The 27835-nt window shown below is 36.5% G+C and overlaps 2 protein-coding genes across 7 annotated transcripts in view; one reads left to right on the forward strand and one right to left on the reverse strand.

Moving 5' to 3' along the window:
* LOC145968754 (RNA-binding protein 25) overlaps positions 1 to 27835 on the reverse strand; it is a 46979-nt gene that overhangs the window by 18347 nt on the left and 797 nt on the right. The gene's annotated exons all lie outside the window — the stretch shown is intronic.
* Positions 1304 to 27835, forward strand: part of Gefmeso (Guanine nucleotide exchange factor in mesoderm) — a 40737-nt gene continuing 14205 nt past the window's right edge. The window contains exon 1 of one of the 3 annotated variants that reach the window (XM_083094467.1): positions 1304 to 1800. In XM_083094467.1, coding sequence (XP_082950593.1) covers positions 1722 to 1800 — 79 coding nt within the window. In that variant the 5' untranslated portion in view covers positions 1304 to 1721. Of the gene's footprint in view, positions 1801 to 9636; positions 9847 to 26670; positions 27464 to 27835 lie in introns of those variants that run through there. The other 2 variants (XM_083094472.1, XM_083094468.1) reach the window with 2 other exon arrangements.

Consider the following 27835-nt stretch of genomic DNA (forward strand, 5'->3'; position numbering starts at 1 on the left):
TTTGGATTACATAGGACGTTATTCATTTTCCCATTATTTTTAAAAAATAGGTAACAACATATAAATAATGCTAATATTTATTATAAAAAAATTAACTACAAATGCGTTTTAATCTCTCTTTTGAAAATTAATAAGATATCAGTACAATATGTTTCTTATTAACAACAATATGTTACTTATTAATAGAGATTTTTAATTCCAGTTTTGTTTTATAGTAAAGCAAATTTTAGACATTAATGCGATTTAAGAGCTATGCTTGTGAGAGATAGTACAAAAGTTGTTCAAATTTATATGAAGAAAAATCTCGATCCAAAATAATAAAAAAAATAATATAAACGAATGAAGAGAAACCTCTCTGCAACCTTTGTACAATTATCTCTGCTTAATTTTAAGATTAATAATAGAAAAGATTGATTACAAACTCTCGAAAAGTAAAAAAAGTCTTGAAACTTTGGAATTAATTTTCTGAAACTGAATTTCGTTCGTGGCGAACATTAAGGAGCAACGTCCTAATGTTCAGGGAGTGCATTCTCCATTCATTCCCACCGTCGAATGCAAGCGTTGGCCATCTAATAATAGAACGGCGGCGATTCCGTTGACGTATCGTGTGTGCCCCTAATATATACGCACGTGTAAGTGCATGTTCCATGTTGCTTCTTCGAAAAATAAACGCAGCCACGCGCGTGAAGGCTCGAAAGAATGTACACTTTCGCGATGTCCCGGGTTTTAAGCGATACCGGAGTATTTTCGGGACATTTTTTTATTCCAATGTCATTCCATAGTCATTGATATTCCACGCAATGCGCATCAGTTACACGCTTTCTCATCGAAACGTCTCGGATATAAATCTTTCGAATCTTATATATTCAAACACACAGTTTCACAGGAATATTTAAACGGTACGATGCTAAAATAAAAGGCAACATGATTAAGATCATTCAATATCCTCTCAAATCACGACCCCAACATAGGTCTCATTATTAAAAAGATCCTTTAAAAAAATATTTTTATTATATAATTTTTCTTTAATAAAGTTTCTTTTTTTTAATATAACCAGAATAAACCTAGAAAAGAAATTAAAAATTTTTTTGAAAAATATTTTTATATAATTTTTCATTTTTTTTTTTCTTTAATAAAGACCAAAATAAATGTGTGAAAGAATTCAAAATTGGGAGACTGTTTCACAAAATTAAGAGAAACGCGTTCATTGGCCCGCGCGATCGTTCACCCTCGACGATTTTCGGACGACGCGCGCCGATCGCGTCAGGTCGTCACCGTTGTCTTGTCAGTCGCGCTTCATCCTGCGAGCGTGTCGCGTGGGACGCGTCGAGCGTCGGTGCCGCCCGAATCCGACGTCGGTTTTACGATCTCGCCTCACCCTCCTCGAGCGCGAGTTTCGGCGCGCCAGGAGGATCCAGTTCTGGTTCCAGTCAGTGGTGCCAGTCGCGATCTGTCCGGCGCAGCGCGTTGGTCCGTCGCTCACGTCCGCTCGCTTCGCGCGACTCGCTGCTTCACCCTCGTTCGGACGCGCGCGTGATTCTCTTCCCAGTGTTTTGCGAAAGACAATGTCGGTCCTCGCGCGTTCATGGATGTGTCGCCGAGCCTGTTCGGAGCGATCCGGCGAGACGTCATCGCGCGACGATCACGACTGCACGTCACGCGAGTAAACGCAACGCTCGACGGAACACGAGATACGAGGGATCATCGCCGTGGACGCCGCGATGGGCAGCGAGGTGGAGACCGCGAGTGCCAACGCCGTGGACTCCGACTCCGAATCGGTTAGCTGGGAGGATTTCTACGGTGAGTGAGAAAATGCGCTATCTAATCTTATTTTTTCCCTCTCGTTTATTCTCGAAAAACGCAATCCTAGATCGACCGCGCATGCGCCTCGCCGGTTGTATGTGTATTACTGTTTTTATTTTTTTTTTTTTCGACACGTGTTTCGCGAAACGCCTTGTATTTCGTATATGGCGCGGAGGCAATACAAGTGCGAGCACGCATCCTCGAAACGTAAACGACCCGAATTAATGCGCGTCTCGAGGTTCATCGCGCGCATTTATTGCGTCTAATGACGCGATCGTCTTATCCTCTCTCTCCCTCTGTCTCCTTCTCCAGTGGGTTTAACCAATTTGAAATGCGTGCAATCGTGCAGATTTCCCGCGCTACACGCAAGATTTTTAAAATAGCTTTAAAAATATCTATGAAGGAAAGAGAGAGAGAGAGAGAAAAAAGGACAGTCTATATCAAATTAAATACTATTATAATAAAAATATATATAATTAAAATATAAAAATCTAATTAAATATATTATTAAATATATTGGAACATGTACAAATGAAAGGAGCTATATTTTTACAAAATTCAGATAATTGTAATTTTTCTATATTAAAAAGAGAAAAGTTAAGACATTTGCACTTTTTTAAAGAAGGAAAAGTTAAGATATTTGCACTTTTTAAAGAGGACAAGCCTGAAACATTTACATATCGTGTGAATTTTTATATTATCAAAATTTTTCAATCATTTTATATCAATTAAATATAATTACGAGTACTAGAGCGTAAACATATTCCATTTTTACTTTCATAAATATTGTTAGAATAAATTACAATGAAACATGTTACAATATAAATAACGTATATACGATGTTCGACTAGATGCATTAAAATTTCAATGAGACAAGACAATAAACGGATCATAATAACTCTTTTTCAATTCTTATATAGTATACAAAGTGCTAAAACATTAGAACAAATTTCTAAAGTTTCCGATGACATTGCATTCAAACAAAAAGAAAGTATATTTTTTTCAAAATCATAACATTTGGTCACAACAAAATATGTAAATTTTATTAAATTCTTATATATCAAAAGAAGTTTATAAACATCTCTTTTTCATATACAATTTCAATACGATTCAAAAATCGTACACTTTCTGTTGATAAAATTTTTTGGCGAATTCAGAATTCAAGTTCTTCCTTTGATGCAAAGAAATTGATCTCGTTGATGAATCAATATTGCTTCTCTCGGCAATATATTTTTCTTTAAATATCCTTCTAATTTAACCGTGGTAGATCTTGCGAAGAGAGCGCTCGCTTGGCGCTTCTCTTTAATTAGAAAGTCTGTAGCCGCGGAAAATGTATGCTATTTCGTAAGGACAAAAAGCGTAATTGAGACGTTACGCGCGCAGAGCGAGGCTCCCGTAAGAAGGTCGAGAAGCTAACTCGGAGAAGTTAGAGTCGGCGGGATTAATCGCCTGTGATAAATAAAACCGCCGGAGAGTCGCGATCCTCTCGCGTACAGATCATCCGTAATGTATAAATAATTGTTCTTAAAAAAAAAACAAAGGAGCGAAATTCGAAAGCAGGGTCTACAACAATAGTAAGATTGAATATGACGGGAAACGACCCTCGGATCTCTTTCGACACGCGAAAGTTTGCGACTCTTGGCGAGGAGACTTTGTTCGACCATTTCCAAGGGACAAGTGACGCAGAACTTGAGGATGCAATACCCGGCGTGTCGCAAAAAACCGCCGCTTTGCCGGATGCAGCTTAGAGTGACGGCCGAACGCGCGTGCGTTCCGTGCGTGTGTGCGTGTATTCTTGCCCTTTTACGCACCGCAACGTCATGTCGCAACGAAAATTCGAGCGTTTCGATCTCTCTCTCTCTCTCTCTCTCTCTTTTTCTCCGCGCGTCCGGATCTCTCCAAAAAGCTGCTCCAGTCTTTTCGACGCACACAAACGGCCGTCGTACTTTGGAAAGTACATTAGAATATGTATTGTGACTCGCGCTTTCTCTAAATATGGTCACACGAAATCAGTAGTACCTTTTAGTTTCTCGAAACTAAATGTCGAAGGTTCAAGTTTCGTAAAGCGTCAGAGAGATCTTGAAGTTTTGAAGTCGTAATTTTCCGAAGGTCTATAAGGTATACGGTTAAGAGCGTCTTAATTATCCGTGTGATAGAGATTGGAGTATCTTAAAACTGAATTTCAGTGAACGTTATCCGTTTACGAGCAGCGAGACAAATTGCATACCGTATGGCATACTCGCTCTCGTGCAGGCTGAGGCGAATAAAAGACCGCGTGTACTCGATCTCGATGCGCGGCCAGTCGTCGTTCGCCGAATCGAGGAACGCGATCGCATTTAAACGCGGCGATCCTTCCGCGACGGGCATTTCCGCGATTCGTTCGGAATAAATATCGACTTGTGCAATGGACATTCCGGCGCGCACGACATCTCGGTCACACCAGACCGATACTTACGGTCCTGATAGCGTGGGCTTCGCCTGCTGGCGTAGGCGTGCTTCTCGCTTCTCTGGTTCTGCGACCCGAGAGAGAACGTAACAAACGCCGGAAATCTTTCGATCGCGAGAGATTTATCGAAACGTTATCGAGTCGTGCTACGATTCTTTACCGTTTAATAAACACGCGAGTATGTCTCTCGTCTCTGGTTTGATAATTGTTATTATCAGCATTTTCGATTTATCAAATGATGCGTTAAAACTCAAATATCAGTTTGATAACGGATTTCTTGACTAATCCGGAATCGATTTTTCTTTAACGAAAATGCCGAGTGTTAATAATTTTCCACCCGGTGAAAGGAAAAAATTGATTTTTTGCAAACTAAAATTCTGGGAAACCAAAAAATAACAAATCTTACATTTAGCTAAAATTTCAAGTAATTAATTTTACATAATTTTTATTTATTGTTAGTTACAATGATGTATAATATAAATTAGAAACTGTTGGGAATATTAAAATTAATATATCAAAATAAAAATGTATCAAAAATCCTTGCATGAATAAAAAATATAAAAATATATATAAGAGAAAAAATATATAAATATATAATATGACTACCGATTAATATATGTATCTATTCTCTCTAACAAAATTTTTTTCTCATAAAGTATAAAGAAATTAAAGAGAAATTTAATCGCAGGAAATGAGATTTTATACAACAAATGCAGTACACGCATCTATATTTATAGCGTTACAGAAAGATAATTAGTATCATTAGGATAATAAAAAAGGCTGCTACGCGTAGTATATTGTGATCTGTACACGTGGATGAGAGCGGGGAGATGTAATATGTACATTTATATGCGACTATTTGCGAAAAGTTGCACGACGCATTTCTTCGAGGTAGGTTCTCTTACGCGTGTACTATGTATCTTTTATGTACACGCGTGTACGCGGCCAGTTTAGATCTTCATCCCAGACGCCATTGAACTTGATTTCCCGCGGCCTCGCTTGCACGTGCAGAAATTTTAAAGGAGAATCGCATCGCCCGCGGCGGCGCAGGTTCGCTCGCGAGACCAGAACGTGTACGTCTCCGCCGAGAGTGGTCTCCTCGTCTCTTTGCCTTCTTCTATTTAATCCTAAACAGATTAACCTCGCATGCGCGGTACACAACAAGGCGTTATCAACAACCCGACATGTAGGAACACAGAATCGATGTTTGTTACATTTATATCTAATTATTAAAATAATAAGAATAATCAATTTTATTATTCTTCTAATTTTAAATTTCTTATCTTATCATGTTTCATATTTTTTATTATTTTTTATCTTTATATTCATATTTTTCTATCAATTTTTTCGGAATGGAATTTTTTTGCACCCTGAATAAAAATTATTTCAGAGAAAAATTAAAAGAAAATTTAAAAAAATATAAATATAAAGATTAATAATAAAAATAACGAGTTATATAAATTAAATATATATTTGATATATATTTAAAACAAATTAAAAATATTTATTTTGTCTCATTAATGAAAGAATAAGAGAGATATTAGTATTTTAAAATTTAATAAATTATAAATTTAGAAATTGAAACAAATAACGTTAAATTCAAGTAAAATTGATTAATCATTTTATTTTTTTTATAATAAAGATTTAACTTGATAATCAATATTTACAAATTGAAAGACAAAAATCTCAAATCTTATATTGTGTTATAATTCAATCTCTCTTTTCTTTTTTCAAATTTTTACTCAGCCATTTCTCGACGAGAACAGCAATTATTGTGGCAATATTAGCGGCCGTTTCTCGCGATTCTTTGTTGACGATGTGAGCTGCTGAATAACGCATTATCTAAATAGGATCGTCGTGTTCTTTCCATCCTTTTCCTTCCCGTTGCGTTTCGACATTCGTCGCTTATGACGGGAAAAAGAGGATGTTTGCGGGCTTTGTTCTTCTTCGCGCGAACTCGTATCTCCGCTCTTGATTGCATCCGCGCCCACGCAAAGCGCGATACGATTTTCGCCGCTCGTTTCACTTGACGAAGAAACATGAACCCTCAACCCCTTTCACTCTCCAATGCTTGCGCGATTGTACATACAAGCTGGTTATTATAACAATGACGTGATCAATCTCGTCTGTTTCTCTCCTCGCGTTTAAAGGGATTTATTAACTCTTTGTATCAAGAGCGAGAAACTTCAATCGTATAAACATCGACGAGATAGCGATTCGAAATAGATTTCTTTCGCAACATTCAACATATCGACATTTTTCCTCGTCGATCGTGCACGTCTTCCTCATTAACGAAATTGAGGAAGCGAGCGAGCGCGGCTTCGAATCGGCCACGATAGAGTGTGTGAACGAACCTTTATCTCGATTCTGCTTAAACGTATAAGGGAATCGTAGCGAGTAGCGACATTAGGCATCTCCGCGACTTTAAACCCCCTCGGTTGGCGGAGATATCCGGTTTTACATGTGCGTGTGTATCGATATACACGCACACACAGCCACATGCATACGTGTAGTCGATCGCGCAACAAGGAAGGGGGCGACTCGTGTCGCCGGATCGAGATACGAAGGTCCCCTTTTCCGCGTCTGCTCCGGCTCCGCAACAGCTGAATCCGGAATCGCGCGGAATCGAGATCTGACGGATAGATTAGCCGACACACTCGATCTTTGACCCGCGGCGTCCGTCTATGGAAGTCTATGGAGTCTATCTATGCAAGGCCGCTTATCTTCTCTTTCTTTTGCCCTTTGCAGCTTCCTCCGTTCCTGTCCTTTTTATGTACTCGTAAAGCGCACAGTTATTCCTAGATATCTAGTTTTGACACTTTGACTGCCGCGTCTTGCGCATGCGGGAGAAAAAAAAATGCGTAATAACACGCGCGAGAAAGCGTTCGGATGGTTATAAATATTTTTCACAGAGTTAAAGTAAATGGGACGCATATGTCACGAGACATATGTCGTAATGAGATTCAGGCGCTGGACGACCGACATGTCGAAACATGACCGGAATAATTAGCTTGGGTTTACGCATCGTCATTTGTGTATTTTGACGAATGTCACGCATGTTTCCCGAAGATTGCGAAAGTGCGAGACGCGACACTTTAAATGCTGATAAAACGTGCGGAAACCGAGTCGCGTGAAAGGGCGACTCTCTAGCGCGTTCTAGATATTATCGTTCATAAAAGGATTTCTCGGAAACGCATTTTTTGTCAAATTTATGCAACGGATGCGAAAAATAATCTAACAACGATCTCTTAGATTGCACTTATCGGATAAGTAACCAAAATGGCCAAAATTCAAATATCCTAGAAAGCGATTCGAGAAAGATTCTTGAGAAAATGTTGACCTCTTACTTCGAGACCAATCGATTCGACATTCGTGGGCGGGTCGAGAAAAACTTGCGGCGTGTCGCCAACGTGCAACGAAAGTGTTAACGCACTCGTAAATCGTGCATTCTGTACACTCGCGTGAACGTTATGTCCTCGTATGAGCTGCTAATCGGCACGAACAATCTTCAATCTCGGCGCTTTCTTACGACATAAACTTCTCTAAAAATTTTGATAACAATGCACTTGATAATAATTCCGCTTAATATTATTATTTTTCTTAAATTCTTGATAGTTAAGAAGTGATAGTTAAAAAACTCATCCATATTTCAACGTTAGGTTCCTTTTATTTTTTATTTCATTAATTAGAAATAACGAAGAAGATAAAAAAAATTCGCAAAAATTTACTTTATTTTATAGAAAAATTTGTTTATATAATTTATTGAATTGTTTTTTATTTTTTTGATAAATGTAATATCGTGATTTTTTTATATTACAATTTTTTTTTCATTTAAATTTGACATTTTTTGTCATAGTATTTAATATCATGCAAAATATAATGGCATTCTTAACGCAACTTTAATCGATTATCACGGAAAAAAATAATATATTGGATTCGATCAGCAAAAAGATCTTGCAAGATGCGCGAGATAACATCGTTAAAAATTTACTTTAATCGCAACGAGAATTTGAAAACCATCGGGATATAATAATAGTACGTATCACGGACTAAAGACCGAGTGCGAACCATATAACGTTATCAGATTCTAAGATAACGGGACATAATTAATATCTCAGATATATCACTCGCGTAACTACGCGGTGGGATTTACATACGTTATGAATATCCGAATGCTACTGTAGCTGTACCGAGGGATCAGATCCGGATGTTGCGCGAATTAAATGAGTCGACGTACATACGACTCGCGCGACATACGACTCGCGTATAATTACGCGAGGTAGTTGATTTAGAGCCGCCCGCGGCGGATTTACCTGTCGAGTCTCTGGAATCGCAAATGGAATCCGCGCCGTATATAATTGGCCTGTCGGCGCTCGTCTGACTGATTAATTTAGTTGCAACCAGGGCAAAGGCAGAGCTTTTAACGAGCGTTACACATGCAGAGTACATTCAGAGTACATTCAGAGTACGTATAATATTCAGAGAATATTATCGAGGATTGTAACTGTTCTAGATCGAGAGAGAGAAGGAGAAATATTAAATTGCATAATCGCATCGGACTATTTTTTCACGTTATTAAAACGTTAACGCGCGGGGGCGGAGGACGGTCACGTATGCGCGCAGATACAGACAGGTAGAGAGAAAGAGAGAGCGAGGTGACGGAACGGTTTCCTAAGTCGCACGTGCGCCGCCGAGATTGCATTTCTGGGAAGGTGTCGCCTTGCACAAAGCGATACTCCCGCGTGCCAAAAGGCCGCGACCGGACAGCCTGAAATCAATTTGCGGCTCGCAAATAACGTCACGCCCGGCGCATTGTGATCTCCATCCCTTTCGCGCCTTTCGCGCCGTCGACCACGCGTAAAAGACCGCGACACGAATATACTACGAGTCGATTTAAATCTCTTCATCATGTGTCTTTTGCATACTTAAAAATCGATGTGACGCTTTGACATTTTCTGTTATTAAAAATCGAATCTTATATGAAATTATTCGACTATGATTTTTTTTCGAATTTGTATTCTCGACTCTTTAAGAAGAGGCGCCGTCAAAAATAGATAAATCGACGAATCTTTTTAAGAATCATTTGTGTAAATTGAAATAAAACAATATTTTTTTAAATTATTTCCTCAATGTACAAATTTTTTCCATTAAATAAAAATTAAAACTGAGAATTTTTTATTCGACTCGAGACCGTTCAATCATAAAGAAAATTTAATTTTTTCTTCGACAAATTATTCATAAAATAAAATCCACGGCTAGAGCTGAACGTGCAGCGATTCGATGGATGGGGAGCACGACTGACCGATACCCTTCGTCTCTGGAAGGCAGTTGTCAGTCGACTAACGGTGAAAAGCGCGTGTTCTATCGAGTTCGCAAAGTGCCGCGCAACAACACACGTCGTCGTTCCGCTTCCTTTCCACTCCGTTCCTTTCACGCAGGACCACCGCGGATGCAACACGCACCCATAATCAATTCCTCGCCGCGATGATCGCGAACATGCGGATAAGCGAGATCTTGGATCGCAGGACCGCAGGAAACTGTGGGCACGTGCGGCTTTTTTCGTCCCGGGAGAAGATTGACCGACATTGTCAATAAGCGTATGGAATTTCATTTATACGACTTCACTCATTATCTTCTTTATCTTTCAACCGAGTGTGTTTTTCTCGACAGACTTTGACAGTGTTGGAAAATCAGGTTATCTATGATATTAAAAAGAATTGAACTGGTCTCTCGACTATCTCTGTTTAGTTGTTTTTCTTGGAGAACAGTTTCTCCAAGTATGATATACGCGGTGTCCGAGAAGTCGCGTACTTTTCTTCTGATAAGATGGGATGCAGATCCTAATCAAAGCGAAAAAAAACAGTGACAATTATTTTAATGCCGATTGATTAATACACGGTCTTGACACATCTAATAATTGTCTTTCCTCATTATTTAAATATTCTTATTATTAATGGAATTTTTATGAAAATTGAGATTAAGTATTTCACGAGATTTAAAGTCGATTTCCAAAAAAATTTAAAAAATCAACAAATTGTAAAAAGTATGATTTTTTTATGATGATTTAATAATAATAATAAATTTCGTATTTCGATGTGAGAGCATCTTTTGTCACTTTTATTTTCTTCTTTTGAATCACTCTGTACACATGATTTCTGATCGCGCGGGACACGTGGGAGGTGAAATACATCGCTTGTGCAGTGGCGTAACAGTAAACAAAGTTGAAAAGAAGGACGTCTCATGATCGAACCTGTTAGGCCAACGCGTTACTCAACGATGCAATATATATTACGGGTGTGAATTAATTCCCGTTTGCGAAAATAATCGTCGATGAAACTCGCGGCATCAAAATGTCGAAGTCGAGTCGAACGCAAACTAATCTCGTAAAATGATATGATAAAAAATGATAAAGTATAATAATAGAAATACATGTTAACTTTCTTGACAACATATTTCATATTATCAAAAGAAAAGATTTAATTAAAAAAATATTGCAATGTATTACCGTATATATGGATGAAAATTTTTGGAGCAAAATTTCACGTGGACGAAATGCATTAAATGTTTTAACGTTAATATTCCAATTCACACGTGTTTTTGAATTAAATAAATTGATCATTTCGATTTCAATCAGCCGGGAAATTCTTGCGATGGTTCTTGATCGCAGAGAGCGACAAAAGACAAAGAAAGAAAATGTAAAAGAAAACTTGTTGGAGGCCACGAGCGCGTTCGAATACGATTACACTCCTATTATATCGCGCGACAGTCGTGGGTGTAAGGACAGCGACCAGGGTTGCCAACCAAGTAAGGATTACCAAAATAATCTGAGAGTATCTCAAAGAAAGAAAGAGAGAGAGAGATGCCACACAGATCAAGAGAATATTAAAAATAATTTCTTTTTTTTTTTTATTGTAATTGTATCACACGTTACAATCGATTGAATGAATTTGCTGTTATATAGAAGCAAAAAAATGCGAATAAAAATATAAAATATTGTTTAGAAAATCGTGTAAAAGCTTCGTATATAATAAAATGTGCGAGAAATCCGCAACCGCTAACCAGAATAGACACATTTACATATTAGGTCTTGAAACCTCTTTGTATATAGGTAGCATCATCTTACAGAAAGTATAATTTTTTTATAAACAGCAAGAGAATCGAACTCTAGACTTTAGTTAGCAAAAGAATATTAATCACATTACGCACGTGTGCAATGATTCCTGACTCTATTAAATTGATTTTCATTTGATGATATTAAAATTTTTTAAGTGAGATTTTCACCACGAATATGTGGAAGGTATTTGACACGGTGAAAAATTGCAGGATAAATGATCTGGCAATTTTAAAGCAATTAATCGCCGAAATCCGACGACGACATCGCGTGTCGCGTTGTTCCGTCGTCGTTTCGCGGACTCGTTCCAGACCGGTTTTGCTTCTCGCAGTTGACCGCGCGGAAAAGTGCCGCCGCGAAACCAGACCGCATCGCGTGGCAGCACATCTCGCGAGATAAAGTATTCTCCTAACACGTCGGGGAAACCGCATTAGAAGAATTTATTCGAGATGCACGCGACCTCGACAAAAGAGAAAGAGGCAATTTCATTTTTTTTTTTATTTTTTTTTAAGAAAAGAAAAAGAGCTCGAAGAGAAGGAACCTTTGAAATCTTATCTCATTTTTAGTCCCTGTTCGAGAGAGAGGAAAAAAATGATGTTTTACAGAATTACGTTATCTTAATGATTATGTCGCTTCTCAAATAATTGACTATTAGAAATTAAATAATATCATCCGATTTCGCAAGACATAAGTGTTAATAATTGTCTTAAAAATTAATTGTGTTTTCGGAAACGCGATTTGTGGACTTTAAAATATAATGTCGCTATAATTCAATACAAATTTATGATTTCTATTGATCTTTTATTCCGTTGGTTGTGATTTAAAGTTTGACCAGTGTAAAAGGATGTCGCTTTCGATCCTTTTCTCTGAATTATACTTTACCGACTAATATTTCTTGTGATACCAATTAAATATTGGTCAACACAAATTATAATGCTGCTTGTCGCCGCAGAGCAAATCGATGTAAATCGAGTTTCATTAATAAACTGCGATCATCAGATGGTTTCGAAGATACTGTGGGCGATATCTCGAGGTCTATCTCCATGCGCGAGATGTATGTATTCCGCTCTTCCGCTATATAATATACGGTATACAGACGCCCCTTTATTATTACGGACGCGTGAGTCCTTGTTCAATATTCATAGCGCGTCGCGCAAAAAGCGTCTTCGCTGATGATAGTCTTGTTATGCGTGTCATCATATATTACATGATTCTTGGTACCGCTGGGTTTAACCCTCGGCTGTGGTATCACTCGCTCTCGCATTCAGATCGCTCATGTTGCATGGGCTTCAATCGACTCGGGGTGCAATTGAAACTTTGTAATTCAAAGTCTTGGGACGAGAACACGTTAACATACGTCAAATAAATTTTTGAATCCTAATTTTTTATCTTTATTTGAAGATTCGAGATTATAAATTTAAAAGAAATAATCTTAATTACTTCCAAAGTTTTCGTTTAGTTTTTCTTTATTTGAAAATTCAAAATTATAAATTTAAGAGAAATAATCTCAATTACTTCCAAATTTTCCGTTTAACAGACAATCGCTTGACGAATTAATTAATTTTTTTTTTATTAATTAACACACTTATAAATACATTGAAGGATAAATTCGCGTCTCAGTTTACACAAGATACATATTATACATATATAGCTATTAAATATAAATATCGACAAGATAAGATTCTGATACAATTCAATTTTTTATACCACGTATCGCGCGTAATCAGTTCTGAAGCAATTAGAAATATCTTGGACTTGAAAGTATTGAATATTTCAGACAACTATACTAAGACTACAATTGCAACTATCGTGGCACAAAGATCAACGTGAACGACGTAAGACGGAATGGAATGTCCTTTGTGTGAACCAATTGTTTTACCGCCATAAACGTATGTCAATGGTTGGATTAGCTAATATCTTCCAGTCGGTGCAACACGATTTATTCCTTGTTCGGGAGATAAGAATCGAGTGTCTCGAAAAGACGAGCGGGGAAAAATATAGATTAATAATTTCTAGGACAATGAGACGAATTATAAAAATTTCGTCGATAAATTCAACATTTTTATCTATATATTTAATGATTATATATTGTGTAGGTTTTAAAAATTTGCAATCTTTAATTATTAAAAATTTAGTGTTTTTAATCGCAAGAAATTTGTACATGCTATTTTGTACATAAAGATTTAAAAAATATTTGATACTTTTATCTTCCTTGCCTTAGACGAATGGCAGATATACTCGAAGGGTCACGCTGCAATTAGTTTAAATATAGTTTCAAGAAGATACAATACTAATGCCGATACATTTATCGACTATGCTTGTAAACAAACGCAGTATCGCAACACATCCTTGCGAGATAAGATAATGATTGTATGCAGTATGAGATGTGTCAGGCACAATAATATCAATCTTCTCGTCGAATCTGACACTTCAGATGTGTCGTTTAATTTATCCCGAGTTTCAATACGCCCAATACGTGGGCGTAAATATGGCGTAATGGGTTTCGATTTACGAACGATACAAAAATAAAACGCATCCTACAGAGCGATTTTGATCAATATTTCTACTTTAATTGCGCGATATATGTCTCTACAATTGATATATCCTCGTTTCAATACAATCTGTTAAACAGTTTAAGATATATAAAAATTATAAAAAGAGAGAGAAAAGACTATTTAGTTATTTTATTTTTTTTTATATAAAAATTTGGCAAATGGAAATACTATATTTTAATACAATAATTAGAAATTAAATTCGTCGTCAAATTCGAAAAGAAAAAACGTATACGATATTTACGATGTTTACGATATTTATTATATTTTATTATTATATTTATACGGTATCTTGTGTGAAAATATTTTACATTAAATTTATTTTTATTAAGAAATCTTTATAATTGATATTTTCATGATTATTGTTTTATCAAAGAATACAAGAAAGCGCATAATTATTTTTTGTAATAGAATAAAATTAAATATGGGATCTATTGTGGAAAAATTGAATTAGATTTGAATTAAATATAGAATCTATTGCAGGAAAATTGAATTAGATTGAATTAGATGTGAATTAATTGAATTAGATTGAAAATGTATCAAATAATCTTCAATTATATTTAGTAAATATTGTGCGTAAATATATTATTTAAGAGTTTTCTAAATCGTTAAGTATAAGATTAACATCAAAATTGACTGTTTCATTTTTCAAGAACCTTACGCAAGCTTGTTTGTTCAATGATAGCTGAAAGACTTTCCCGCATCGTGTCGTGACGTAATTAATTGCGACCGGTCGAAAATTACCGGCGCTCTCGAACAGCTGCGTTGCTGATTCGTACGGTAAACTCGGTGTTCTAATTGCGACAATTGACCGTTATTGTTCTTCGACCACGTATGTATGTGAGAAAAGGAGAATGCTCCGATCGGTAGCACCATAATAGAAACCGAGCACCATATAGACCATATGGTTGCTTTCGAATGCGTGTGAAATTAAAAGCGTCACACGCGTAAAAAATACACGGACACGCATGAAAATCCGATCGCAGAAAGTATTGGATTCACGCCGATAACGTCACAATAATATTATAAAATAGATTTGATATTTTAAAGTAAAACATCCATTGAATTAATAATCATCGTAAAATCATCAAAGATAATAGATATTGTTTTTTCCCGATTATTGCTATATTCAATGATGAGATTGAGTGAGAATTAATTTTATTATTATAAAAAAAATATTACGGTGTCATATTTATATTTTCACAATTAACTCGATTGAGTAGACAGATGGTTTTCAATTTGCATAATTAAAGTCTCTTCCTGAAATTGTGTCGCAAATTTAAATTCACCTAAATCGATATCAGAAATAGTAATAAAACGTTTCATATAATTAAATTTATTAAGTTTAATTAATATTTATTAAGTTTAATTATACAAAACTAATTGGCTAAATGCACCTACATTGACTGTTACCCTCAACTTTTACGGAGATTGTAGCTAAAAACATGCAATTATATTCACTACATATAAAAATTATCATATAGTAAGGTATAATTTGTTCATAGATATTTATAAATAGTTTCTCGCTTCTATTTTATCTACTACAAAATGTGCAGTAACGATTTCGATCTTATCTCCGTGTGTTTACGCAAATATAATAAAAATCATGTTATGTCGAGAGCATTCTAAATTTATATATAGATATATATGTTCATGATATAGCAAATGAAACATTTTCTTTTAATAGATATCTTTGATAGAAAGCGACTAAAAAAGGACAAACTTTTTCTTTCTGGCAAACCAGTTGAAACTATATTTTGCTCAAGCGATAAGACCTAATATGCGATATTGAACGAGTAATTATTTATTTATAGCAAACTCTTTTCTATACATATATAGCTGGATATTTAATTGCGCGAAAATCGCATAAACGTTCGCAATCGACGCGGTTCTGGGTGAGTCGATTCCACTATTAATATAGTATTAATACACGGTGGGAGAGGGAGAGAAATGTTGCAACGTTCCCGGCGCATGCCGATCTACAACGATTTTCGTAATTAGAAAGCATCGGTATCGGAGTAATAATTTTACGCGCGCGACCATTATAATGCGGTAATTGCCACGTATGATAGATTCCTAATTAGACTCCCGTCAGGGTAACAATTGAATTGCTCGATTCGCCCAACCCAGTTTTCGAGAAACCGTGACTGTTGCCAATCGGTTTTGTTTCTGTCTTTTAATCACGCCACGAGCGTCGATCTAATCTAAGCGTTTCAGGGAACTTGTAAATTTATTGCGATAACGCCAGCATTGTCTCCGTTAATTATCTTCGTCACATAAATGCATGTATTCAGGGTCGCCCAAGTATTCAAACAGAACCGATGGTTGTGCGTCTGAGACTTGAAACCGTCCAGCTCAAGTTAATGGCAAAAAATAAGGAAAAATATAAATATAAAAAATTAAAAAAAATGGAGCAAGTTTTGTGTAACGAATAAATCGAAAGAAATTGTATAATCACTTTTCGGGCAGATGCACGTGTGAATTGGCTTTGTATCGATCCAAAAAATCTCGAGTACATGCAACAGATGCATCGCATGTAGTGAAAACGCATTCTTGTTCGCGTAGAAGAGAAGAAATAGAATCCAGGAGGCCATCGTTATTCGCGTCGCGATCTCGATGCGCGAGAAATCACTTTCATCGCTCCTCTTTCGCAAAAGATTACGGAGAGAGTATCAAAGAGGACGTGGATTTCGATATAATGAGCCGATCGAATTACTTAGGAGTTAGAAACTGCTTTAAGCTCATTTCCTCGACGATCAGCTGATTTGTGTTGCCTGTCACGCCGCAATCAGTTCCGTCATATCGAATGAAAAGTCCTCGATGTTAAAAGGACAAGGCTGTGAAAATCTACTTTTTTAAACTGAATCAATGAAAATCTCAGTAATTAAAACAGTAACAATAAAATTAAATCAAAGAAATCAGCAAATATTTTAACCGATCTACGATGAAAAAATTTACATTTATTTCTTTACCTTAGATTCCACGATTATAACAGTAAAATATTACTGAAAAATTAGTAATAATCTACATGTTTACAAAATATAGCTTTTAAAGATTTTCTTGTTAATTTTACTGTTTTGAGAAAAACCCTCATACATCTGAAACACATATAATTAGTATTTAAATTCAAAATTACATACATATTATTTTTTTATTCTCTCGAGATGTGCTAAATCTTAAAAAAGATGAAAAAGACTTGGTCAAACCCAGATATTGTGTTTTAAACTATATTTAAAATATATTACTATAAATTTATTTCATATATAATATTATAAGATAATTTTTTAAATATCATTGATTTTTTTTAAACAGGCACTACGATTAATTGATTCTTTCATTGAGATTTCATTGAAAGTTACAGTATTATATTTATAACTGAAATTATCAGTAACTATTTATTGTTTTCCTATTTATTTAGTGATAATACACTATAATTCTATTTAAGAGAATACCAATAGAATATAATTCTATTTAAGAGAATAGAATTTGATTTTCTAGCTTTGTATTAGAAAGGATAATTAAATAACGCACGATAAAAATAACGAGATAATGTATTATTAAAATCCAAGAATGTAATATTTATGAGAATAATTTATGAAAAAAAAGATATATGATAATTATATCAAGTATATGAAGAAAGCAATAGAATGTTTGAATATCAGGAATTAGAAATTTTATAAACATTTTATATACGTGATGCGATATATAAAAGAAATGTTTTTCATCCCTTTAATCTCTGTTCTAAAGTAGCTTTGACAATTGTTTTCACTTCATTGCATTTATTCGCGTCGCGCGGTTGAATGAAAAGAGGTGACCGGCTTTTAAAATTGTAGGTTAACGGGCGGTGATCATCGTATCTCTTTGAATCCTTTTTTGGAAACCAAGGACGCGTGCAACGCTACCGATTCGGCTTATTTTTAAGCGTAAATTTAAACCGGTATTACGTCCGAACAGATTTTTTTCGCGAGAAAGGAAATAATGACTCCATTCTTTTCGGTCTATTACACAAATATCTTCGTCTCGATATTCCTCCCTCCTCGTAAAAGAATTATTATTTTTATTTGGCAAGATAAAAACAGGAACTGTATATTCTTTTTAGCTTTTTAAATTTAAATTAATTAAATTAAGTTATTTAAATTAATTTAAATTAATTAAATTGTTTAAATTTAAATAATTAAATTTTATTATTTTATATTTATTTAAATTATAAATTTTATTAAATAATTAAATTATTTAAATTTAAATAATTAAATTTTATTAAATAATTAAATTATTTAACTTTATTTAAAAGGCAAGGTTGATTTTAACCGATATAGACGGTAATTATAAGTACAGCGATAAAAATACGCATTCGACAAGTGATATTAAAATGTTTGAAAAATTTGAAGAAGAGTTTGCGACTATATTTGTATATATCAAAATTATAGAAACATAAAGTCATGTCAAAGTCGATCGAGATTCTCTCTCTCCGGTCGAGTAGAGTTTTCTTTTTCTCTCAATTTTCCTCGAACGGGAAACATTTTCGAGCTCGCCTCGGTATTTTTTTCCCCCGATTCTTTTTTCGTCGCGATGCAGCACGCAACTCTCGGTAAGACTCCGGTGCCGGCGATCCGGTCGGCCGATCCCATGCGGAGGCGCCATGCGCGCCGCTCCTCGCGGAGAAAAACGATCCATCCGAGCGACGAACGAGCAGACATCCGACACACAGCCGACTTTCTTTCTCTATCTCTCGCCGTTCCTCTCGAGGCGCAACACAGCCCGCGCTCTTTCCCCGTCGCTCTCCTTCCCCCTTCATCTTTATGCGGCGCGCGAAGTATATAACTCGGGGATACTAATACACTACATCCGAGAACACAGGCGCGTAGCTACTTATGCCAGGCAAGCGTTGAGAGATCGCCAACTCTCTGCACTTTTAGAGATATTGTACAGAAACTTTTTTTTTAATTATGGAATCTCATTTATATGCACATTTAAATCCTCCCACAATAACTCAAAAATTTCCGAGTTCAAATTATATTAAGTTGCATCGACAAGATGCTCGCGCGATTGAAAATTCTTTGCTTATCATCTAAAGCGTAAATTATCGCGTTGGATGAACGAGAATCCGGTATCTTAAACATATATCCTGAGATAAATATATCTTCGAAAAAACGAAATAAACCGTACAACATAAAATGAGGGAGGAGAGATTCGTATCTCTTGCAGAAGCACGTGTGTAATCTGCTTTCCGAAAGGATCGATCAATTTTAAAGAGGCCATTTCGTATCTTTGTAAGGCAATGTGCAGTTACTTGATATTGGTGAAACTGAAGAATGAAGACCCGAATATTTTAGTCACTTCGAGGGCCGCGGCGGCGGCGGCGGCGACGCGGGGGTGCGGGGGGACGCGGATTGGCGCCATCTCCTACCGCACGCGTTATTCTGCGTGTACTTTTCTTTCCACGTTACGCGATGAATTCCGCTTTCCGGGAGGGGGAGGAGAGACAGGAGTCCGTCCATCACGTCGAGATCCTGATGGATTATTTTTAATCGATCTAAATTTATATAACGCGTTAATTTTTTCTAAATTTGAATAAATTATACGTAGAGATATCATATGAGGAACGTAGAGTTTAATTAATTTATTATTCCTCTTCGTCGTATTTATGGCTGCTCCGTAAGTCGAACGACAGTCGCGCTACATTAATTTCATTTGTTGATTAAGAGATTTTAATCGGTGTTAAAGACACGTATAATAATGCTCGTAAAATGTCATTCGTTTATCGGAACGCGGATAACGAGATTTGCCTCGTGATCCTATCTGAGTAAGGTATAAAAAGACGGCGGACGCGCTCTCTCGAGCGCGATGCTAAAAACATCGCTGAATGAAATCCCGCTATGGGGTCCGGGCGGACCCCTCTTGATAGTACAAGGGTTAATTGACGATCAAATTGCAGCGAGGGCATCGCGTACAGAGCCGATGTACGAGGAAGAAGGGCCCCGTTTCGGATGCGTGATCAAGATTTATTTGGCGTATTTTTAGCGCGACTCGATGAGTGCCTTTCCTCGAGTGCCCTCGATACGAGAGTTCTAATGATAGGTTTATAATGTTTCTTCCAGGAGAGGGTCGCGACACACGGTTTTTTTTTTATAGGACTAGAACAGAAACAACAACGTGCGTTTCTAACGCGCGAGAAATAGATTATTCTCAGTTTCTTGATACAATATCTGGGAGATACAATATCTAGAAGAATGTTCTCATCCTCAACAGGGCAGAAAGTCGACGATGGTTTTCGAAAGCTAATTCATGTTAGATTTAATTGTTTGAGAAATTACATATTTTTGTTGAAATAATGCAATTATATCCTTTATATTTATATATATTTTTTTCTACAACGGTAAATGTTACTTATAAAAATGTTACTTTTTATATTGATAGCGAAAGAAATTTTAATTATATAATTTATCAGTCTATATATATGAAGAATATATAAATATATTTGAAGAAGAAAAATGCTTCATGGCAATTTTATTAAAGAGATATATCAGATTTTAATATTTTATTAGATTTTTATTAAAATAATTAATGTTATATATATTTATGTATAAAGGTAGATCTTTTTTATACATATGATTCACATATTTTGAATATATTTTTTGCAGCGTTTATTAAGATCAATAAACGATGGGATCGTAGTGTAACTTCGTTAAATATACAGTATTTACGGAAACCCGATACTTTCTTCTCTCGCGTGAATCCGAGCTGTGATATTGTTGACCTTGATACTCTCTTATCTTACGAGCACCTCGCTATTTTTAGTCTCTAATTTATTTTATTGTTTCTTCCTAAAAAGAGTATCACGTCTCTCTGTGATATTAAATATCAAATCTTAAATATAGAATCTCATAAAATATTAAAATATATAAAATAATAAAATATATCTCTACATTAACAGCATTTTATGATGGTTACAAGAGGAAATTATCTTTTTCTTCTCACTGAGACGTCTCATTCATTTTCTTCGAGGATTATCGACGGAATGCGGCATCATTAGATTCAAACAGGCACTTGGAATGGATTTCCGGAGAAATCTCGCCTCTTCGGCGACGAGCGTCGCGTGAAATTTCGGGGCCCCACGCATTCTTGCACACGACCGTCCAAAAATCCCGGATCTTTTTTCCCATCGAATCGCGATCATCGTTTCTGGAGTAAGGCCCGGACGTATCTAGGACACGCAATTCGGCCGCGGGACGACGGTGCGTGTTTATCGAAAGCCTCCTATCCGGCCAGCTTCCGATCGGCCGCCGATAATAACGCCGTATTCGCGGCAATGCCGTCGCCGTGAACCGGATTTTACGCCCGCAATTACTTACGAGCTCGTCGGGGCTCCCGGCCCGCTCGCAATATTACGGGCGCGTATTAGCGGCGACGCTATATATAGACTTTCTGCGAATATACATATATACACATATATGTGTATAACGAGCGAGATCGTTGCATCTCGAGAAAGTTTTCCGATGCGGGAAAAGGAAACCGTCGCGGCGCCGATGGAGAAACGATCTCTCGTAGCTACGCCGCAATTTTCCCTCCCTCCCCCCCCCCCTCTTCTTCTCCCCGATTCCAACCCGATACTATCGAATTTGGTATGCACGATCGGTATCAGTAGCTATCATCTAGTAATGATAATCGTGCAACACTTACATTCGCTCTCTTAAATGGAATTGGTGCATTATCGCTGAATAGTAGTGAATGGTCGCTAACGATCTCATAATCCGTTATAAGTATACTGCTGCAAGTCAGTGAAATCTCACCGAAGAAATCAGAGATGATGGCTATTTCAATCAGTGATATCTTAAAAAATGCATCTTGTATCTATGAAATTATGTGTGAGAATAAATTTATGTAACTGTATATTCTGTTGAAGAAATGTCTGAATTTTTTTAACAAAAGATGTGCAACACTTGTTACTAATTTTCTTAGCAAAATCTTATTGCCAGAATCAGTAGAATAAAACATAAAACGGAGAAGCAAAATATTTTTTAATAATGATTAATGATATTTTTATTGATTCAGTCAAAGAACAGAATACACGCTCTTCTAGTATTCGTAATATTTATTTAATGTATGTCTCTGACAATGAATTTGGTTGGAATGTAACAACGATCACGATTCACTCTCTCGGATATTCTGAGGGTTAATAGAGTACTATCTCCCAGACGAAGAAATCGAGAACGATTCCCAGAAATGCACTTTCATGATATTAACAACTACTGGTGCAATTCTCGACTACGATTAATAATTATTTTGCCTCTCTATACATGGTGATATTATCTTATGCCCTGTATATGCAGAGTGTTCAACAAATGATAGCGACTTTGCTTACGAATTCTTTGAACAATTTAAAATCGATCATTCCTTTATAAAAATAGTCAAGGATAGTTTCTAAATTACAAGTAAAAACAGAGATGTCATCGAATTATTTTTAGTTTATTAATTCAAAAAATAAAGATTAGATAATAAAATGACCTCTTCTTCAATAGATTCTTTTAATTCGCATCGTATATTCGCTAAGATATTGGTTTATATTGATGATTAATTTATTCGATTTTAGTTGATTTTTTCTTAATCATTACAAAATTCTTGGATTAAGTAGGATTATTTTTACAAATTTTTTTTCATGTGTAAAAGGTAACATTCTTCAAACAGTTTTACATACACACTATTAAATAAAATCAAGATCTTAGAAGAAAATAATGTAATTTGCATTATGAAATAAATTAAAATGTAAACAGAATAACATTTAATAGGATACAATTTTTTTCTGTCAAAAAACATTGACTTTAATCGAAATGGGTATTGTTTCTGAGCACCCCGTATATAGACGAGCAATGTTGAATACCTCACGTGCCTTCTTGAGCGGCGGCGCCGCACATTTTCATTCCAAGACTGAGAAAGTTTCCGATTCCAAGCATTCGTGAATCGAGAGGCGTCTGATTTTTGCTGTCAGTGAGCTGTCTTTCTGTTTTAATTTGCCGAGAATAATAGCAGGAGAGCATTCTGCGAGGTTGCCCGTGTTACCCTCTATTGCTTTTATAGAGATATGTATAAAATTGCCGCGAGAATAAGAAACAAGAAAACATATTTCTTCTAGTCCAACAATCGCGCGTTAAATTCGTATTCTCTCCATGAAATGGGGACAATTATATAAACAGAAAAAAAATAAAGAAAGTAATTGCGACGAGAAAGAGAGAGAGGTGCAATATGTCCTTCTGTTTTTGACGCAATTACGACGTTGCATTGCGCGAACGCGGATAAATCGCGATAAAAGCGCGCGATTTCTTCATTTCCCTCGGCGTTACGTGTCGTTGGTTTAAATATAATTCCTTATCGAAGCCGGTGAAAGGTACATACGAGAAGGTATCGGAGTTAAGAGCGCTACGCACTCGATGCATCGATCTCTCGGTTAAGAATTTTCCGCGCAAATAGAACATTAATAATTTCAAGCGGACTGATGAATTTATTTCGACGAAATTGGGCGACGTTTGTGTCAATTTATTCTCCAAACAGATTTCACACATAATGTATGCATCTTACAATATGCGAAAAACATTTTTCTGCAAACAACAAACACTCTATTATTATTATTAAAGTCTATTTTTATAAAATTAAAATAGGTTTGCGTGTAAAACGCGGGTTTTAATGGAGTCGCGGGTTTCATTTCGCAATTTTGCGACACGCGATTTATGCATATAAAAACCGACCAGCTCGAGCGGCAAATTTCTTTGGCCTTGAGTAATATTGAAGGAGAGGAGGCGTGTTTCTCTTACGACGTTACGCGTGTCCTCGACAGCGTAAGAGCGTCGGATATTCGCGTTGCAGGAATTCGCGACGGGGAATTCGCGTGGCGCGTATACGGTTAGGTTCATCGGAAAATCCCGCATGTGTGTACGCGTTGTACGCACATACCGGCGCCGCTAAATATAACAGTACGTTTGTGTAACGTAATTAATGCCGCGTCGGACCCAACGGGCAGAAACACGCGTCGCTTGCGAATTGTTGCATTAACCCTTGGCTGTCAATTAGCGAATACCGCATACATGCCCGACATTTTCTCGTACGTTTAATCATACTAATAATTAAATTGCAATAAGCGAGATATACGCAGTTATTTACATGTGTGGTAATTTTATGCAAGAGATCGCAGATTATATCGCACTTTGTTCAATCAGACTTTGAAAAAAATGTTACGTTCTTTTACCCATAAAATTGATCTAGATAACAATTTCTCGTATCGTGTCGAATATTTTCGAGGCAAAATTTTTATCCTTTTTTTTTAAATTAAGATTCTCCTCTCGTATACGATAAATTTCGAAGATCTGTGTATTTGTGATAAAACCATTATCTGTAGTAGCAATGACGTTTCCAAAGTATTTGCTGTATCCAATAATTCAAAGACATTTTAACGGAGATTTACATTATCCTTTCGTGGAAACGTTCAACATTTTTTAAATACTTTTCGAAGGTGACGAATACGAGAGAGGAGAGGTGCAGCTTATCATTCTTTTACAGCCGAATTAGCGCACAAGCGTCCACGTCATCGCTGTAATCGCCTCCTCTTCTCTCCTCCTCCTTCGCTCGGGCTAATCTGCGGCTCTCGACTATTCTCGCGCGCCGAAGATGCCGTTAGCCCCCCTGGATTTTACTCGGAACCCGCACGATTATTAGCGCGCTTTAGACACGCCGGTATGGTATTTCGATGATTCATAATTCGCGGTCGAACCAGTCTGTGTCCCCTCCTTCGTCGGGGCACCCGGGCATCCTAATGCCCCTCGAGATCTCCCGTGGTTATTCACTTCCCTTCTCGGCGGTTCAAATTCCTCTTTCCAGCGCAAGGAGAGCCGGAGAGAGCCTTTTATCGGTCGTGACGCGTACGCTGTACAGCAGCAACAGCAGCGGCGGCGGCGACTAGAGTACCTCGGTGAGTCATTCACACAGTGACTGGGTTCGTTGTAATTCATTGCGACGATCGACCCCCCCCCCCCTTCATGCGTATGCTCTACAGTGACGTTCACACCGACAAGTGAATTATATACACACATAATCGTATCTTTTTTTGACATATATTAATCATATATTTTTTTATGTATTTATAATGGTATCTTTTTTTTGACATATGACTAATATTTCGTTGCTGATTAGAAAGAGTATTATTCATCTTTACTGTACCCGATATAAGAAGATAATTTCGAAAAAGTATAAATCTGGTATGTATTCTTGTTTGAAAAATCGACGAGAAAATAAATTCAATTTTGAGATGCGAGAGCAAATAAGATTTTAGATTTGTGAAAGTAAATTTGTTCTTTATTTAATCGTATCTTTGATCGAGAGAATTATGGGTTTTAAAATGCATATCTGTAAAGCTGAAATTTCAAATAAATTAATACGAAAAGAAAAAGAAGAGGAGATTATCCCCTTTCTCTGTCAATCGTCAAAGTTCGGCGCTTGATAAGAGGATTTTAAAGGATAAAAGAGAATGAAAAAGCCGCACGTTAATCCCACGTTAGATATATGGTAATTTTGACGTGTTTATGATTTACAGATTTTATAGCCAAATTAGCTTTTACATTCGAGGGGAAACATATCGTTTAATCAGTTTGAAAAGCTTTATTATTACAAGAAACTGATTATTTAATGAAAAAAAAATAAAAAATAAGTTTTATTTTAATTTATGATATTTTTACATTAGACGTGATAAAATCTGCATTTGTTTATCTCGTATCTAGCATTTGATTATATTGCATCGTAATGTCATGTACATAAAGGATTGAGTTATATCACAAAAAATTCACTAGCGGGATATTAATTTGCGGATATCTTCGAGAGATATCGAAAAATCGAATCTCCTATCATACACGTGCATCGAGGTATTAACGTAATATTTTAATATCCGAATGATTAGTCATGATTGACATAACTGCACATGTATTACGCAATTGTCATTCGATTTAACTCTAATCTCCGTATTACGCAGAATTTCTCAATGAATCTTTTCCGCCTTATGCATTTAGTCGCATAGATAACCGAGATTCATTACTCTAAGCAGGCTACTATAAGTGAACAGCAGAGATGAAAGCTGCATAGATTTACAGAGAAACTTTATCGTACAATCAATATATGTATAACGCGTGTATTCTATTTTTATATTTTATTCATATAATATTCTTATGTAATTTATATTATATTAATATTAATATTATTTATATTATATTATTACTTATAAATATTATTATTTATATTATTATTTATAAGTATTATTTATATTATTATTTATAAATATTATTTATATTATATTAATATTTTACATAATTTTATGTGCATAATAATTCATTTTCATAATCTTCAAGGAATTTTTTAATGGAACAAATTGTTTCATTTTCCCACAGTAATATAATAAAATTAATAAATATAATAAAATAGATATCTTCTACATATTGCTTCCCTTTCGAAAAAAACACATTTAAAATAATTTTTTATCGTTACATTTCATATCAGCATATCATTCTTCCAATTCCCAAACCGAAATGTCACATTATCCACATATTCATCCTACAACGTGGAATGACAGATAAGAATGCAGTCGCTTATCGCAATCCAACGCATCCACTTGTTGCAGTCGGTGTGAACGTCGACTTAATGACCGCTCTGCTCTCGACACTCTCAATCCGAGCCATCCGAGTGGCACGCTCGCTCCGTTTAGCTCCGTTCCCATCCACAGCCGTCAGTATCTACCTGTTGCTCGAGCGACGAAGGCTGCACGCCCGTATCTACCTGGCCGGGTACCAAGACCTACTACTCGGGTGGCGACGCGACGTCGCGCACGCATTCTTCTCTCCTCCCGCGCAGCGGGATATTTTTCGTCGGCACGAAGGTGGACGATAGATCCGAGCTACGATTCGCTCCGCGAGGCGCAACGAACAGCTGCTGTTCGTTATCTCCCTTATCACGCGTGACGCGTGTATAAAGATATTTCGAATTTTGTTCTGTTCTTTATCGCGCGCGGGTGATTAAAGTTCCTTTATTACGCGTCGATAGTGATCTCAATTATAAAGCGTGCATCGCAGACGCTCGTTTCAGTTCCCTCGACACAGTGATATCTTTACGTGATTCAAGTGGTTGCGAAATGTTCAGTAGTTTACCGTTTGACGATTAATTTCTTTTTTTTTACCTTTATACTTGTATTACGAGGACGATATAAACCTGCTTTAAATGCCCCGCATTTTGCGAAAGTATAGTGGAGTCAGCGTCATTGTGCAATCTTGACCATGTCACGTGGTCGTGACACTATAATCATTACGAGGAAACGGATTTTCTCGAAGAGTGACTACTTTATTCGATTCAAGCGCGTTGCCTGATAATTAGCGGAAGTGGATGAGATAAATGGCGATCGTTTTGAATAATCGTTGCCGGTGGTCGACACGGAAAAACGAACGAATTATTCGAGGCAGATCGTACGTGACATACCGAGTGGCGGAGAAATAAGAACATCAGCGACTCCGGAGGGTGAAAGACACCGTAAGTTATTGTCGCCTAAGTCATTGTCGGCATTATTGTAACGTCTGTCTCGTTTGTGTAAAGTGTTAGGTTGACTGTGTCGAATGACTGTAACTGCAACCGGGACACGCACGATTAAGATACGCGGCTTTTAATTCCGAGAAACGACAATTATTCGAACGACTTCGAGAACGAAACGTTCAATTTCGTAAAACCGGTATGCATCGCTCGTGTAATTATTATCGAGTGTCGGCGTTCGAAATCTTTTGTGTATTCTAGGAGAAACGTGCCTTCTCGAGACCTCTCGTCTTCTTTTTAAAAAAAGAATACATGACATATATATTTCAATGCCATTGTTAGCTAGAATGTTTCACTCGTCGATCTTTCTTCTTC

The sequence above is a fragment of the Camponotus vicinus genome, unplaced genomic scaffold (genome assembly GCF_025532165.1).
Source record: "Camponotus vicinus isolate PSW18456_S1 unplaced genomic scaffold, iyCamVici1.0 SCAF_3, whole genome shotgun sequence".
NCBI classification, from domain to species: Eukaryota; Metazoa; Arthropoda; class Insecta; order Hymenoptera; family Formicidae; genus Camponotus; species Camponotus vicinus.